Source organism: Arvicola amphibius, chromosome 4 (genome assembly GCF_903992535.2).
Source record: "Arvicola amphibius chromosome 4, mArvAmp1.2, whole genome shotgun sequence".
Taxonomy (NCBI): domain Eukaryota; kingdom Metazoa; phylum Chordata; class Mammalia; order Rodentia; family Cricetidae; genus Arvicola; species Arvicola amphibius.
In genome coordinates, this window is record NC_052050.1 from 1,250,219 (window position 1) to 1,265,398 (window position 15,180).

Sequence of the window (15,180 nt, forward strand, 5' to 3'; positions counted from 1 at the left end):
CAGGGCTTTCTCCTGGCCTCTGCAGGTACACTTACCCACACGCGCACACACACACTCACATAGAGATACACATATGTAGCCAGGCGGCGGCGGTGCAGGCCTTTAACCCCAGCACTCAGGAGGCAGGAGTAGTCAGATCTCCAAGAATTCGAGGCCAGCCTGGTTTACAAAGCGAGTTCCAGAACAGTCAGGGATACACAGAAAAATCCTGTCTCAAAACAAAAACAAATTGGAAAAATGCCTAGTGAGATCCCACACTAGAGGCTGGAGAGATGACTCAGCAGTTCAGAGTCCTTGCTGCTCTTCCAGAGGACCAGTGTTGAATTCCCTGCATCCACATGATTATTCATCACTGCCTGTTACTCCAGTTTCAAAATCTTATGCCCTCTTCTCGCTTCCAAAGTGGCTGCATGAACAAGGTACACATGACTTGTTGTCAACTTGACTACACCTGGAATTAGCTGAAACTCAAGCGGCTGGGTACACCTGGGAGGGAGGTGTCTTTTTCTTTTTTTAGTGCTTGCTTTAGTTGCGTTTCTTCTTTTTTTTTGTCGGATGGGTTTGACAGGAAACGAAGGAAGGACATGAAGAAGAAGGAAGGGGCGAGGGAGGCAGGAAGGCCCGGACGAAGTGAGTGAGGGAGGAAGGTCGGCGTTTTAGGCTTCGTTTCTTTCCCCTCCTCCCTCCTCTCTCTCTCTTTCTTTCCCTCCCTCCCCCTCCCTCCCTCCCTCCCTCCCTCTCTCTCTCTCTCTCTCTCTTTCTTTCTTTCTTTTTTGCTTTGGAGCCTGTCCTGGAACTTGCTCTATAGACCAGTCTGACCTCAAACTCACATAGATCGTCCTGCCTCTGCCTCTAGAGTTCTGGGATTAAAGTCATGCACTACCATCATCTGGCTGGGAATTTGTTCTTACTGAAATCATTGTAAGTGGGAAGGTCCAATTTTAATCCATATCCTTTGAGATGGGAAGAGTCACCTTCCATCTGGGCCACACCTTCTGGTGGCAGCCTGAATAACGAATTTGGAGGAAGGAAGCTCATGCTCTCTGCCTACTCTTCACTGGCAAGTAGGCTTGGAGATCCTTCCTTCAGGATTCTGGTGTAGCCGGACAGTGGTGCACTCCTCTAATCCTAGCACTTGGGAGAAAGAGGCAGGCAGATCTCTGTGAGTTCGAGGCCAGCCTGGTCTACAAGAGTTAGTTCCAGGAGAGCTAGGACTGTTAAACAGAGAAACCCTGTGGATTCTGGTATATACTGAAGACCAGCTGAGACGTCCAGCCTGGATTCTTAGACTTTCTATTGGTAGACAGCCATTGTTGAGCTAGCTGGATCCCAGTCTGTAAGACACTCTAATATATATATATATATATATATATTTTTTTTTTTTTAAAAAGGCCTGAGCTAGGCTAGGCGGTGGTGGCACATGCCTTTAATCCTAGCATTCGGGAGGCAGAGGCAGATGAATCTCTGTGTTCGAGGCCAACCTGTTCTACAAGAGCTAGTTCCAGGCAGGCTCCAAAGCAACAGAGAAATCCTGTCTCAAAAAACCAAAAATAAAATAAAAAAAGGCCTGAAGACCTAGGTGAACACTGCATCTCAGTAACACATGGTGTGTTTAGAAATCTCATAAACAAGCCGGGTGGTGGTGGCGCATGCCTTTAATCCCAGCACTCGGGAGGCAGAGGCAGGCAGATCTCTGAGTTCGAGGCCAGCCTGGTCTACAAGAGCTAGTTCCAGGACAGGCTCTAGAAACTACAGGGAAACCCTGTCTCGAAAAAAAAAAAAAAGAAATCTCACAAACAAGTATCTTAGATCTGGTCATCAGTGTGTCTCCATGATGCTAAGAATCCTAGAAAGACTGTTGGGCAATAGACAGATGCATACACAGGATTACCCCATCCATCCGTATGGCTGACCTCCCTGTGATCCAGATATTCAGTCATCTGTGGTGTTCCCTCCTTGGTCTTCCTACCAGAGGCTTTTAGCTTGGAATCGAATCATGGGGAAACAGTCCCATGGCACACACTGAAGGACACTCCACCAAACCCTTGGCTTAGACTCTTAAAAGCACCGGCGTGTCTGTAACAGGGCTCCAGACCTCCGTAGGACCCCAGATCTTTGCACCCCCCTATGGAAGTGACATCTGTGCTGTAAAACTCAGCACATAGACAGCACCACCTGCCAAAAATGAAAACCAAGACCTCATCCATCAAAGCCACAGTTCTGGGAAAGTCTCTACATACACTAGCCTTGCTTTTCGGCTTCTGAAGCTCCGATTGTGGTTAACTGTTCTTGTTAACTGAAGTATGTCGACCCAGGGCATGGTTTTTGTGCTTAAAAGCTCACCCTGAGGAAGTTTCAGGGCTACTCTGGAGTCCTGAACACCCAGTATAGTTGCTGTCTGGCTAATAAAGACTTGCTATTGGCTTAAGCCCATGTCTGAGCAGTCTCCTTTGGCAAATACCCCACAACAGTCGCAAAGCACAAGATAAGGGGCGTCCCACCCCAGATAAGGCACAATGAGCCACTGCAGTCCTGTGCAGTGCCTAATTCCTGATCAGATCTGGACAGACATGCGTAAAAAGCTACACAGTATATCTTCAGAATAAGTGAGGAGCCTGAGCACCAATGTGTTTCAAGTGATTGTCCTGAACCGTTTTGTTTGTTTTTGCTTTTAATAGATTTTCTTTCTTTCTTTCTTTCTTTCTTTCTTTCTTTCTTTCTTTCTTTCTTTCTTTCTTTATTGGTTTTCGAGACAGGGTTTCTCTGTGTTGCTTTGGAGCCTGTCCTGGAACTAGCTCTTGTAGACCAGGCTGGCCTTGAACTCACAGAGATCCACTTGCTTCTGCCTCCCAAGTGCTGGGATTAAAGACATGCGCCACCACTGCCTGGCTGATTTATCTATTTGTATTTTATAGGTATGGGTGTCTTGCCTACAGTTATCTCTATGCCCCACATGTGTGCCCGGTGCCAGCAGAGGCCAGAAAAGACTGTTGGAATTCCCAGTACTGGAATTACAGAAAGTTGTGGGCAGCCTTGTGGGTGCTGGGAACCAAACCCCGTCTTCTGTAAGAGCAAGAGGAGCTCTGAACTGTTGAGATATCTCTCCAACCCTCTATCCAGAAACTTTTAGGTGACTTCTCTAGGGCATAGCCTGTGGCCATATTAGCAGTATTAATTAATTACAAAAGCAAAACACCAAGTATAAACCGTTCTGCGGACTGTTGAATTCAGCAGGAAAGCATTTGCCTGATATCTCTGAGGCCCGACATTCCGCCTACAGCTGCAAAAGCAAAGGGACTCAATCTTGATCCTAGGCGAAAGGTGCAGAGGTATTGGTTTGCTCTGGTTTTTACTCTTCTGTAGATTTGATGCTTTCCATTTCTAAGCTGAAGAGAGGTCTACGAAGATCTCTCAGTAGATATTAGCGTGATCGACTCTGGGTACAAAGGTTGGGTTATTCCTTCTCGCTTACTCTGCTGACTGAACTTGAACAGGTACCGTTCTGTTGTCATAATTATCTTTCCACAAAGAAAAAACTTAAAAAGAGGAGCAGTCGGGGCTGGAGAGATGGCTCAGCGGTTAAGAGCATTGCCTGCTCTTCCAAAGGTCCTGAGTTCAATTCCCAGCAACCACATGGTGGCTCACAACCGTCTGTAATGAGGTCTGGTGCCCTCTTCTAGCCTGCAGGAATACATGTAGACAAAATATTATGTACATAATAAATAATAAAATATTTTTTTAAAAAAGAGGAGCAGTCAAGAGCCCTGACTGCTCTCCCAGATGACCTGGGTCTGGGTCCTAGCACCCATGTGTCAGCTCACAATCCTGGTACAAATATATACAGGCAGGCAAAACACTCACAGACATAAAATAAAAATAAAGAAATCTTAGCCAGGTGTGTGTGTGGTCCATCTCTTTATTTCCAGCACTGCAGAGGTACACCAGGTCTCTGTAGGTTCAAGGCCAGCCTGGTCTACACAGTGAGTTACAGGACAGCCAGAGCTACACAGAGAGACCCTGTCTGAAAGGAAAGAAGAAAAAGAAGAGGAGGAGGAGGAGGAGGAGGAGGAGGAGGAGGAGGAAGAGGGAAGGAAGAGTAGGAGGAGGAGGAGGAGGAGGAGGAGGAGGAGGAGGAGGAGGAGGAGGAGGAGGAGAGTTTTTGAAGTTGTGCAAGGTCCGGCTTCAGAGATGGCTCAGTGGTTACGAGTGCTTGTTGCTTTTGCAGAGAATCTCTGGGTTCCATTCCCAGCACCCACATGGTAGCTAATTCCCAACAATCCATTGCGGCAGTTCCAGGGGATCCCATGCCTTCTCACCTCTACAGACACTATTCGTGTACATGGTGCACATACATACATGTAGGCAAAACACTTATGCATACAAAACAAATAGATAAATATTAGAAAGAGAAGTTCAGGTACTGGAGAGATGGCTCAGTGGACCACAAGGTGGCTTATAATCATCCATAGGCTCACAAAAGGTGCACAAACATACAGGCAAAACACTCATACACATAAAAATAAAATGAAATGGGGCTGGAGAGATGGCTCAGTGGTTAAGAGCACTGACTGCTCTTCCAGAGGACCAGGGTTCAATTCCCAGCAGCCACATGGCAGCCCACAACTGCCTGTAACTCCAGTTCCAGGGAATCGGTACCCTCACACAGACATGAATTCAGGCGAAACACCAATACACTTAAAATAAAAGTAAATAAATTATTAAAAAAAAATAAAGATAGAGACAGGCAGTGGTGGCACACGCCTTCAATCCTAGCACTCAGGAGGCAGAGGCAGGTGGGTCTCTGTGAGTTTGAGGTCAGCCTGGTCTATCTAATGAGTTCCAGGACAGGCTCCAAAGCTCCACAGAGAAACTCTGTGCTGAAAAACCAAAATTAATTAATTAACTAATTAACTAATTAAAATTTAAAAATAAAGATAAGTAAGTCTGATAATTTTTTTAAAAAATTAAATAAAAAGTTCAGGATCATCCTCAACTATTTAGTGAGTTTGAGGTTAGCCTGGGCTGCAGGAGACCCTCTCCCCAAAATAAATAAATAAATAAACAAATGTAAAGCAAACAAAGGCAGAGTTGTTGAGTTATTTCTTCTTTGGAGACCCCCATACTCTCAGTTCTTTCTCACTTTTTTTTTTAAATTCTCTCTGAGAAAGAAAGAAAGAAAGAAAGGAAGGAAGGAAGGAAGAAAGGAAGAATTGAGCCAGGCCAGGTGACACCAGCCTATAATAGAACAGTAAAAGAATCCCTCCTACGCTTTCTAAAGCCTCCCGCTGTTTCCACCTATCTGTACCCTTTCCTTAGCATACCACACCCAGAGGTTGCTTAATACCCTAGCTGTGAACCCCCGGAGGAAAAGCACCCCCACCCCGTTCTCGCCCCGCCCCTCCCCCACACTATACTGACCGGGACGGACAGATGCAGGTGCTTCGGAGGCAGGAGGTGGGTGTCTAGCATCTGTAGCCTAACTAATAGTTCTGACAGGGAATCTTTGTGGGATGCCGGGGTCAGATGTCCCTCCAGAATGGGAACCAGCATGCAGGCTGCTATTCCGGGGCTCTGATCAAACCGTTTATTTATAGCGCTGGGGGGAGGGCTCCCAACACAGGCAGCAGAGAGGCTGATCTGCTGCAATGTCACGGTTAACTCTGCCACTGCAGACAGCCAGCACCTGCCATTGCAGTCGCCGCAGAGGACAGAGGTCTCTCAGCTACAGACCCCAGGGGCCTCTGGGCCCCGTGTCAGAGCCTGATGGGCAGCACCATGGAGCCCCCGGGGGGTGCATACCTGCACTTGGGCGCTGTGACCTCCCCGGTAGGTACAGCCCGAGTGCTGCAGCTGGCCTTCGGCTGTACTACCTTCAGTTTGGTTGCTCACCGAGGTGGTTTTGGGGGTGTCCAGGGCACTTTCTGCATGGCTGCTTGGGGCTTCTGTTTTGCCTTCTCCGTCCTGGTGGTAGCCTGTGAGTTCACGAAGCTCCACAGCTGCCTGCGCCTTTCCTGGGGCAACTTCACGGCAGCCTTTGCGATGTTGGCGACTCTGCTGTGCGCCACGGCCGCGGTCATCTACCCTTTGTACTTCACCCGGCTGGAGTGCCCACCGGAGCCTGCCGGATGCATGGCCAGAAACTTCCGCCTGGCAGCCAGCGTCTTCGCAGGACTCCTCTTCCTGGCCTATGCTGCTGAAGTGGCCCTGACGCGGGCACGGCCAGGTCAGGTAGCCAGCTACATGGCTACCGTGTCCGGACTCCTTAAGATCGTCCAGGCCTTTGTAGCGTGCATCATCTTTGGGGCACTTGTTCATGACAGTCGCTATGAGCGCTACGTGGCCACACAGTGGTGCGTGGCTGTCTACAGCCTGTGCTTCATGGCCACGGTGGCTGTGGTGGCCCTGAGTGTGATGGGACATACAGGGGGCCTGGGATGCCCATTTGACCGCCTCGTGGTCGTGTACACCTTCCTGGCCGTGCTCCTGTACCTCAGTGCCGCTGTCATCTGGCCCGTCTTCTGTTTTGACCCCAAGTACGGAGAGCCAGGACGGCCCCCCGACTGCCTCCGAGGCAGCTGCCCCTGGGACAGCCAGCTAGTGGTAGCTATTTTCACCTACGTCAACCTGCTCCTTTATATCGTCGACCTCGCCTACTCCCAGAGGATCCGTTTTGTGCCTGCCTTGTAGCCTGACCCATCCATCGGGATCCTCTCTCTGGCTATCAAGGTGAAGACATGGGGGACAAGAGGGAGGTTGGGGGCTCAGGCAAATCTGCCCTTGGACATCTGGCCGCTCTAAGAGAGGCAAAGAAGAAGGACAGAGGAGCAGGAAGCCTTGAGCAGGGACGAGGGATAGCTAATGGGCTCTCGATCTTCCTGTCTCTGTCTCCATCTCTTGTCTATTTCTCAGGTTCCCGACTGTCCTTGGGTCTAGTGATAGTCATGGTACCGTATGGGAACTTTCTGGAGCAGAGGCGATTGTATTTCATTTTGCAGATGGGAACGGCGAAGCTGGAAGAACTTCAGAGGTGGCCCAGCATCAGTGTCTTGAGATAGCACGTAGCTGGGCTAATACCAGTTAGAACTCGGGCAATTTCCTGAGGTGGGAATGGGTGAAAACCAAGCCAAGCACAGCAGCATCTGGCCATTGGAAGGAACGCTCGAGCTGGAACCCCGGGAGGAGTCTCCTTTGGGATGGTTGTGATCATTTGTAGAGAAACCTGACAGCAAGAACGGACCTCACCTGTGTCCAGGTGTATCCCAGGGGCCTCAGCCTTTTTTTTTCTTTTTTAACAGAGAAAAGGCTGTGCTCTGGTTCTCAGGTGGCCTTATGTCAAAGGTCAACACCAGAACCGCTGTGAAAAGAAGATGGTTTCATGACATGGACGGAGCTTCTTTCCATACACCCAAGGCAGACTGTGGCCCAGAAGCCTCTGCAGAGCCTACCATGGCAGGTTGGCTTGGTTGGCAACATTGACTCACAAGAAGAACCATCTTGGGGTAGCCACTGGGTCATGGAGCCTGGTCACAGGCCCTCCACTCAAGCATCTTGTTGGCCAGTTGCTCCTGAACACCAGAACGTGCTGGCACCTTCCACTCTCGACTCAGCTTCTCCTATGGAAGAGCCCGGACTGGATTAACCATGGGAAGCCCTTCAGTTCATTAACTGACTGTCTCCCCCGGGTCCTCCAACAGGAAATAAAAGGTGAATGCTTGTTTATGCCTTGCCTTCCACCTTTGCTGCGTATCCACACAAGCCCCCTCGAGTCTTAAGGGCTATGGTAGATGGCACCACTTAAGCAACCTTCTTGTTGCATGCTCTGAGAAAAGGTCTAAACCAGGTCATTGAGAGGGAGAGTGTGTGCTTGGGGGTTCCCTGCATCCCGGAATAAAGGCAAGGTGTGGTCTTATCTGGGCCTTCTGAAAAAGGGGCCGTTCGGGGTGACTCAGAAGACCAAACACAAAGAAGGAAGGTCAATGTTGGCTGATTCTCTTCGTTCCTAAAGGCGCCCAGAGGCCCAGATCACAGAGAGAGGGACAGCTGTGCTCTCTGGACGGTGGATCCGAGAGCAGTTAGACTCTAGGCTATGAGCCAGGCCTTGTGTGGTACTGTGTGGTCTTTTCTAGAGAAGGAATACTTGGGTCAATCAAAAACTGAGTTGGGACCAATGTCTTTTACTTGGATAGGCAAGCTTAAGTAGCTTCTGGGCCTGCAGGTGCCCTGAACCATGAAAGAAAGCATCGAACATCAGAAGGCCACATCATCGGGGAACAAAGCGATAAAGGAATGTGTCAGCCATGTACATCCTGTCTAGAGGGGGACCCTCCTGCTTCTTTCTCTTTTCTTTTTTAATTATTATATTATACATGTATGATGTATGTATGATGGGGACACCACAGTGCGTGTGTGGAGGTGAGAAGAAAACTTTGTGGACTTAGTTCTTCTACCGTATATGTGTTCGGGAGAACGAGCTCAGGTGGTCAAGTTGTTAGGCTTTCGAAGCAACTTAACAATGGCCTCTCTTGTTTTCCTTTTTTCCCTTGAGACAGGGTTTCACAATGTAGTCCAGGCTGGCCTGCCACCGGACATCCTCCTGCCTCCGCTTCCCTAGTGCTGGGATTACAGGTATGCAATACCTCACCAAGTTTTTCTTGGGGGGGGGGGGTTCCCCTTTCATTTTTTCACTAGCTAAAATTCTGAAACATGGCATCTGTCTCTACGTCCCCGGTGTTCTTGCTGTTCAGTGGCCTTATCTGTTCCCAGCATCTGTTCCCAGCATCTGTTCCCAGCATCTGTTCCCAGCATCTGTTCCCAGCATCTGCTCCCAGCATCTGCTCCCAGCATCTGTTCCCAGCATCTGTTCCCAGCACCACATCCGACCTAAATTTCAGAGTTCTGGGGGGAAAGCAGAGAAGAGGACTAAGAGGAAAATGGGAGAGACCCGGTTTGCTCACACCACCTTTCATCCCAGCACTCGGGAGGCAGAGGCAGGTGGATCTCTGAGTTTGAGGCCAGCCTGGTCTACAGAGCAAGTTCTCTAGACTACAGAAGTGTCTTTCTTTGGAGGAAAGCATCCGTTTAATTTTTTTTAGTTTACTTTATATGTATAACTATTTTTGCACATATATATGTACACGCTTGCATACCTGGTGACTGAGGAGTTCAAAGGAAACATCAGATCCCCTAGAAAAGGAAATCTAGATAGTGTTAGTTGCCTTGTGGATGCTGGGAACACAATCCAGGTCCTCTGCAAGGGCCTGCAAGGGCAACAAATGTTCTTTTTATGTTCGTTTGTTGTTTTTGTTGTTGTTTTTCCAGACAGGGTTTCTCTGTAGCTTTGGAGCCTATTCTGGAACTTGCTCTGTAGACCAGGCTGGCCTTGAACTCACAGAGATCCACCTGCCTCTGCTCCCTGAGTGCCAGGATTAAAGGCATGCGCCACCACCACCGGGGTGCAACAAATACTCTGAGCCATCACTCCAACCCTGGAAAGTCTGAAACACGGAGCTGAGTTTGGAAAACCGAACTTCTAGGCTTTGTGCGTAGGCTTGAGCTGTCAATTTGGCATAGTTGTTCCAGCCTTTTCTTAGAGGGTGAGTCCCAAACCGGGCATCCAGACCTTACCAGAGTAGCCTCCTACTTTGATGGGTGGTCATTATGATCGACGAGAAGGGACGAAAATCCAAACCTTGCAAGCTAGAGACTGCCTAACGATTTCAAAATTACTTTCTAAAGCAGTTTGTCTTTATCTAACACAACACAACAGGAAAAAAATAAGCAAGCAACCTCTAATGGGGGTGGGGGTGATGGGCGCCACACTTTCTTTGCCATTACTTTGATGGGTCATGCGTACTTTGGTAGCGTTTAGGGAACACCAGACTGCTATGCAGCTTTGAGACCAGCAGATGGACCCTGAGCACCTCTGGGGGTTGTAGATGCCCAGAGGACAATATCCCTAAAACCCGTGGCTGGGCAGCTGGGGCACTGTAGGATGGAGGAGGTTCGGGAAGTAATGGGCCTGTGGCTGCAGCGGACGCCTAGCTTTCAAATGAACACTTACAATGAGACTGCAAATAGAGGAGGGGATCCGTGACTTTTGGGGTACTGATCTGTTTTCTCAACTACAACCCACTTCATGGAGGGAGCGGGGAGGCGTGTCTGTCCGGCCCTGTGGATGATGCAATGCACAAGGCTCCAGTTGCAGCTCTGGATTGGCTAGCTCCCGGAGGACGCACCGCGCTTTGGCTGAAATGGAGGGAGGGCGGGGCTGGTGGGCGTGGGTGCCGCGTGGCAGATACAGAGGACTCGGTACTCGCTGGTGTAGCTTAGCTCAGGTAGCTACGCTGGGGGTAGTGGGATTCCGGGCTCCGGCGATGGGACTTCTGTAATGAAGGCTTCGGGGATAGGGCTTCTGGGACCCAAGCCGGAAGCGGACTGGGGACTTGGATGTTGAGGGTACTCTTGATTCCGGGGCCCTTCCCTACAATCTGTCGCTTCGTTTGCAGCTCCCTGAGCCCTTTTCAGAGGGGTCAGAACCTTCAGCTGCAGGCCAGGCCTCCTGACTCGGGGCAGCAAGTGGTTGTGTTACGGGGTGTGGGGGAATTGAAACAACTCTTAGCCCGGGCAGCCGAGGAGTAACAAAAAAATTAGGGAGGAGGATAAGGGTTTAGGGGAGCACCTGGCTGCCGGGAGCAGCCAGACCTGGTTCTGCCCACCCAACTTCTTGCATTCCATCCAGTTTGCAGCTGCCCAGCAGGGTCGGAGTAGCTGTGAAGGTTGTGGGTGCTGGACCTCCGGACATGAGCGTGGGTTTCATCGGGGCAGGGCAACTGGCTTTTGCCCTAGCCAAGGGCTTCACAGCAGCAGGTAGATTCCTCTGGGGCTAGGGAGGGTGCTAACGTGGAGTGTCTGGGTTAGTGGCCTCAGTCTTTTGGGAACTGGCAGATACCATATGTTTGGGGTTGCTGTCCTAATGGGGGTGAGGAGTGTTTCTCTGCTGTCTCCTTTCTAGCGATGCAGGACAGAGAGGCTAGAACCAGCCTTGAGGGAGGAATTCTGTCCCTTTCAGGTGTTCTGGCTGCTCACAAGATAATGGCCAGCTCCCCGGACATGGACCAAGCCACGGTCTCTGCCCTCCGGGTAGGTGCCAGGTGGACACACATAGGAAGTCTGACTCTCTTAGGGTTAGGGTCAAGGGTTAAGGGTGAGGGCCAGAGTGGGGGGCAGCTATAGACCCCCCCCCTCCAGTGGGAGAAGCAAACCTGCCATAAGGAATCTTCAGATGCTGCCTCCCTGGCCTGTCGTGAATGCAGCTGGTAGAAGAGGGTGTTAGTCTGGAATGGGATTGCCTAGGTAGGGATAATGGACCAGGGGTGGTGGTGAGTCCAGCTTCTGTTTGCTATGGCTCAGTTGGAATTGCAGGCCAAAGATGTGGGGGGTCAGACTCCTGGCTTGAGACTCCCATCCATCTCTGGAAGGCAGGCAGCTGCAGGGACCACAGCCATTATAGATAGCCTCAGGTAGGATGGGCTGAGCTGCAGTTTAGAAGGCTTTTTGGCTTCAAAGGGGAACATTCCAGAGCCTAGTGCTTTTTCCATTTCTGAGTAAGGACAGCTGAGTGGGTTTTGACCCCCCAGCCCAGCTGCCACCACAGCCCAGCAGCTTCTCTACGCTCAGGGCTTTCCCATGAGGCAAGCTGAGTCCCCTTGCATTCCTGCAGAGGATAGGGGTGAACCTGACATCCCACAACAAAGAGACAGTTCACCACAGCGATGTGCTCTTCCTGGCGGTGAAGCCACACATCATCCCCTTCATCCTGGATGAAATCGGTGCTCACATCGAGGACAGGCACATTGTGGTGTCCTGTGCGGCAGGTGTCACTATCAACTCCATTGAAAAGGTGGGTGCCACCAACCGGCTCCATCGGGCTTTGGGGACGGGTGTGGAACATGTGGTTGGGAGCTCTGCTCTGCGGGTCTGGCTTTTTTACCTGCGCACAGGGCATAGCAGCCCAGCCCACAGCAAGACCTCGGGGAAATATTCAGCTGGGGAAGCAGGTCCACACTCGCTTCCATGCCTGGGGTGAGCACAGATAGCCAAGGCCAGAGTAAGAGAGCTGGTTTCTCTTCCAGAAGCTGACAGCGTTCCAGCCAGCTCCCAAAGTCATCCGCTGCATGACCAACACCCCAGTGGTGGTGAGGGAGGGTGTCACTGTGTACGCCACAGGCACTCACGCTCAGGTGGAGGACGGCAGGCTCGTGGAGCAGCTCATGAGCAGTGTGGGCTTCTGTACCGAGGTGGAGGAAGATCTCATCGATGCTGTCACTGGGCTCAGTGGCAGTGGCCCTGCCTATGTGAGAACTGGAGGGATGGGGGGGGGTGCTCAGGGCCGTGGGCGGTTCCCGGGGCCTCTGCGCACCTCTGTCTGCCAAGCCTGTTCTGGGTCCCAGAGAAGAGGAAGGGCAGTGGCTGAGGATGCATCTCCCACAGGCTTTCACGGCCCTGGATGCTCTTGCTGACGGTGGAGTGAAAATGGGGCTTCCAAGGCGCCTGGCTGTCCGCCTGGGGGCCCAGGCCCTCCTGGTCAGTGTTTTGAAAGACTTGTGGGAGGTGTTTCTTACTAAATCCAAAATTGGTGTCCTGGGGACATATGAGTGGGGGAGTTAGCAGGTGCTTTGGTGGCTGAGGGCTGGACTCTGTAGAAGCAGGTAATTAGGGGCCCGGCTGCCATCCGCCCCTCTTTCTTGTCACAGGGGGCAGCTAAGATGCTTCTGGACTCAGAACAGCATCCAGGTCAGCTCAAGGACAATGTCTGCTCTCCTGGTGGGGCCACCATCCATGCTCTGCACGTCCTGGAGAGTGGGGGCTTCCGCTCCCTGCTTATCAATGCTGTGGAGGCCTCCTGCATCCGTACACGGTAGGTCCTGCTATCACCCACTCCCCAGCCACCTACTCATATGCCAGAATCCTGGCTTCAGATGTTTCAGTGGAGTTATTCACTTAGCCAATACCACTGAGCCCTGGCCTGGCCCTGAGCAGGATTTTGGAAGTTTCAAGGTTCCTTGGGTCACAAAAAGCAATGCCTCTAGCTCTCTTCCATTCTTCTGTGAGAAAGGGTCTGTAGACCTCTGGTGCTGCAATACAATCTCCATTCAGTTTTACTATCTAGCAAAGGGCCTAGGCTAGAAAGGTGGCTGGGAAGGTTAGGTGGCCTGACCCAGCACCTTCTTCATGGCCTTTCCCAGGTTAAGTGAGTTAGCTAAGCTGGCAGCATGTTGGCAGAAGGAGCCTGGTGAGAGCTGAATGAAACATGCCTGGGTTTCCTCAGTTGGGGTAAGGCAGAACCGAGGCTGGGACTCACTGTCCCAGGTTCATGTTTACAGGGCAAGCCAGCAGTGCCTTCCTGGCCAGTGTCCACCTTCCTGCACAAATGCCTAGGGAAGTCTGAGTTGTTACAGCAAGGCTTAGACGTGGGACCTAGCCGCCTAGCACGGCCCATAGAGGAAACAGGAGAAACAAGGTCCTGCCCCAAGATGGGCAGTGAAAGCTTAGGGCTAAGAGTGCTGAGTGATCTTAATGGCTGATGTTGTAGCCAGGGTGACCCTGAGTCACTGAATGGTGTGAGACGTGGCCGTCAGCTGTATAACAGATAGGGGGGTTGCAGGTGTAAAAGGCCCAGGGATGGAGTACCAAAGGGCACTGCCCACCGAAGATGCTGCAGCACCGTCCTTTCTGAGAAAGGCAGACCCAGTGTCTCATTGCTTTTCCAGGGAGCTTCAGACCATGGCTGACCAGGAAACTGTCTCTCCTGCTGCCATCAAAAAGACTGTACTGGACAAGGTGAAGCTGGAATCCTCTGCTGGGGCCTCTCTGTCTTCTTCTGGCCATATTAAGCCACTGCCCTTCAGCCAGGCCCCAGCAGGCAAGGAATGATTCACCTGCCCATACTCCCCCTGTCTCTACTTTCTCTCTTTGTTTCTTTTCTTTTCTTTGTTTTTTGAAACAGGGTTTCTCTGTGTAGCCCTGGCTTAGAACTCTCTCTGTAGACCAGACTGGGCTAGGATTCACAGGTTTTTTGTTTGTTTGTCTGTTTGTTGCTATTATTTAAGCAGGGTTTTGCTACGTAGTCCACGTTAGCTTTGAATTCTCCATCCTCCACTCCACTCTAGTTTCCCAAGTTCTGGGATTATGGATGAATGTCAACATGCCAGGCTCCTTTTTCTTTTAAGATAGTGGCTTGATGCGTTTCCTAGACAAGACTCAGACTTCTGGGCTCGGATCAATGCTCCCGCGTCAACCTGGGCTCAGAGCACGAGCACGCTCCCGTGTCAGCCTGGGCTTGGAGCTCGCTCCCGAGTCAGCCTGGGCAGATCACTAGGCTGACCCACGTCTTCAGTTTCTGTTCTGGGGTTCTCTAGCTCAAAACCACATAGAATATCCCCAGAGCAGGTGCTTGCTCACAGCCAGGTCAGCCCAAGGGTCCGCCAGGAAGCAGAACATCACTGGGGACCTCCCCCTCTTCAGCTTCCTCTGGAGCTTCGTTAGGTCTATGGGGTCTTCACGCTCCCTTGCCCAAGGTTGGCTGGGTTAGCGTGGCCCCCTTCCTGGGACCCACTTACATGTGGTTGCTGGTCCTTTCTGGGAAGACTCCCTAGTCCCAGACATCCTTCTGGAGACTTCACCCTCCAAGGATCCAATAGGCAAAGGGAAAGGGGCTTCTCAGGTAGCTCATGAGGCTTTCGCTCGTTCCCGAACTAACTCACCAAATACTGTTACTTCTCTTCCTATACTTTCAGTTGAATAAAAACAAATTTCCCAAACACTCCCATTTACCTGTCTGTCATCTGTAGAGTGAGGCTTTCCTGGACAGCGGAGTGTATGTAATACTGAGGCAGGAGTCAGTAACACAGGTCCTACAAAGCTGCCCACGGCCAGACTGAAGGCCAGACTCCCATAGGGCAGAGGGCTACAGAGCTTCAATGCCTCTATCATGACAAACCTGCCTGAAGGCTGGCGCCACAGCAGGGCTTGGCGCACTGACTTGGTGAGGGACATCAACCTCTTCAGTCCCTACTCCTTAGCTTTCCAGGGAGAGATGTCTTTGCTGGTGGATCCAGGCTGTGCAAGGCCAAGTTCCTGGCGAGGAGGAAACCTTTGAGGGAAGTATCATAATTCTCCAAG

At 51.1% G+C, this 15,180-nt stretch overlaps 2 protein-coding genes across 3 annotated transcripts; both read left to right on the forward strand.

Annotated features, from left to right (window-relative positions):
- The first annotated feature begins 5,763 nt into the window (after positions 1-5,763).
- On the forward strand, positions 5,764-6,687 carry Myadml2 (myeloid associated differentiation marker like 2). The gene has a single exon (XM_038329092.1). The coding sequence runs from the start codon at positions 5,764-5,766 to the stop codon at positions 6,685-6,687; it is 924 nt and encodes a 307-aa protein (XP_038185020.1).
- Positions 6,688-10,270: 3,583 nt separating this feature from the next.
- Pycr1 (pyrroline-5-carboxylate reductase 1) lies at positions 10,271-14,821 on the forward strand. 2 transcript variants are annotated; one of them, XM_038326906.2, is made up of 8 exons: positions 10,271-10,334; positions 10,739-10,866; positions 11,069-11,139; positions 11,720-11,899; positions 12,132-12,353; positions 12,490-12,582; positions 12,753-12,916; positions 13,770-14,821. In XM_038326906.2, exons 2-8 carry the CDS (start codon positions 10,800-10,802, stop codon positions 13,930-13,932), a joined length of 960 nt encoding a protein of 319 aa, XP_038182834.1. In that variant the 5' UTR covers positions 10,271-10,334; positions 10,739-10,799; the 3' UTR covers positions 13,933-14,821. The 2 variants fall into 2 exon arrangements, with proteins under 2 accessions (XP_038182834.1, XP_038182833.1); XM_038326905.2 differs by having other exon boundaries at positions 10,320-10,455.
- Positions 14,822-15,180: the final 359 nt, after the last annotated feature.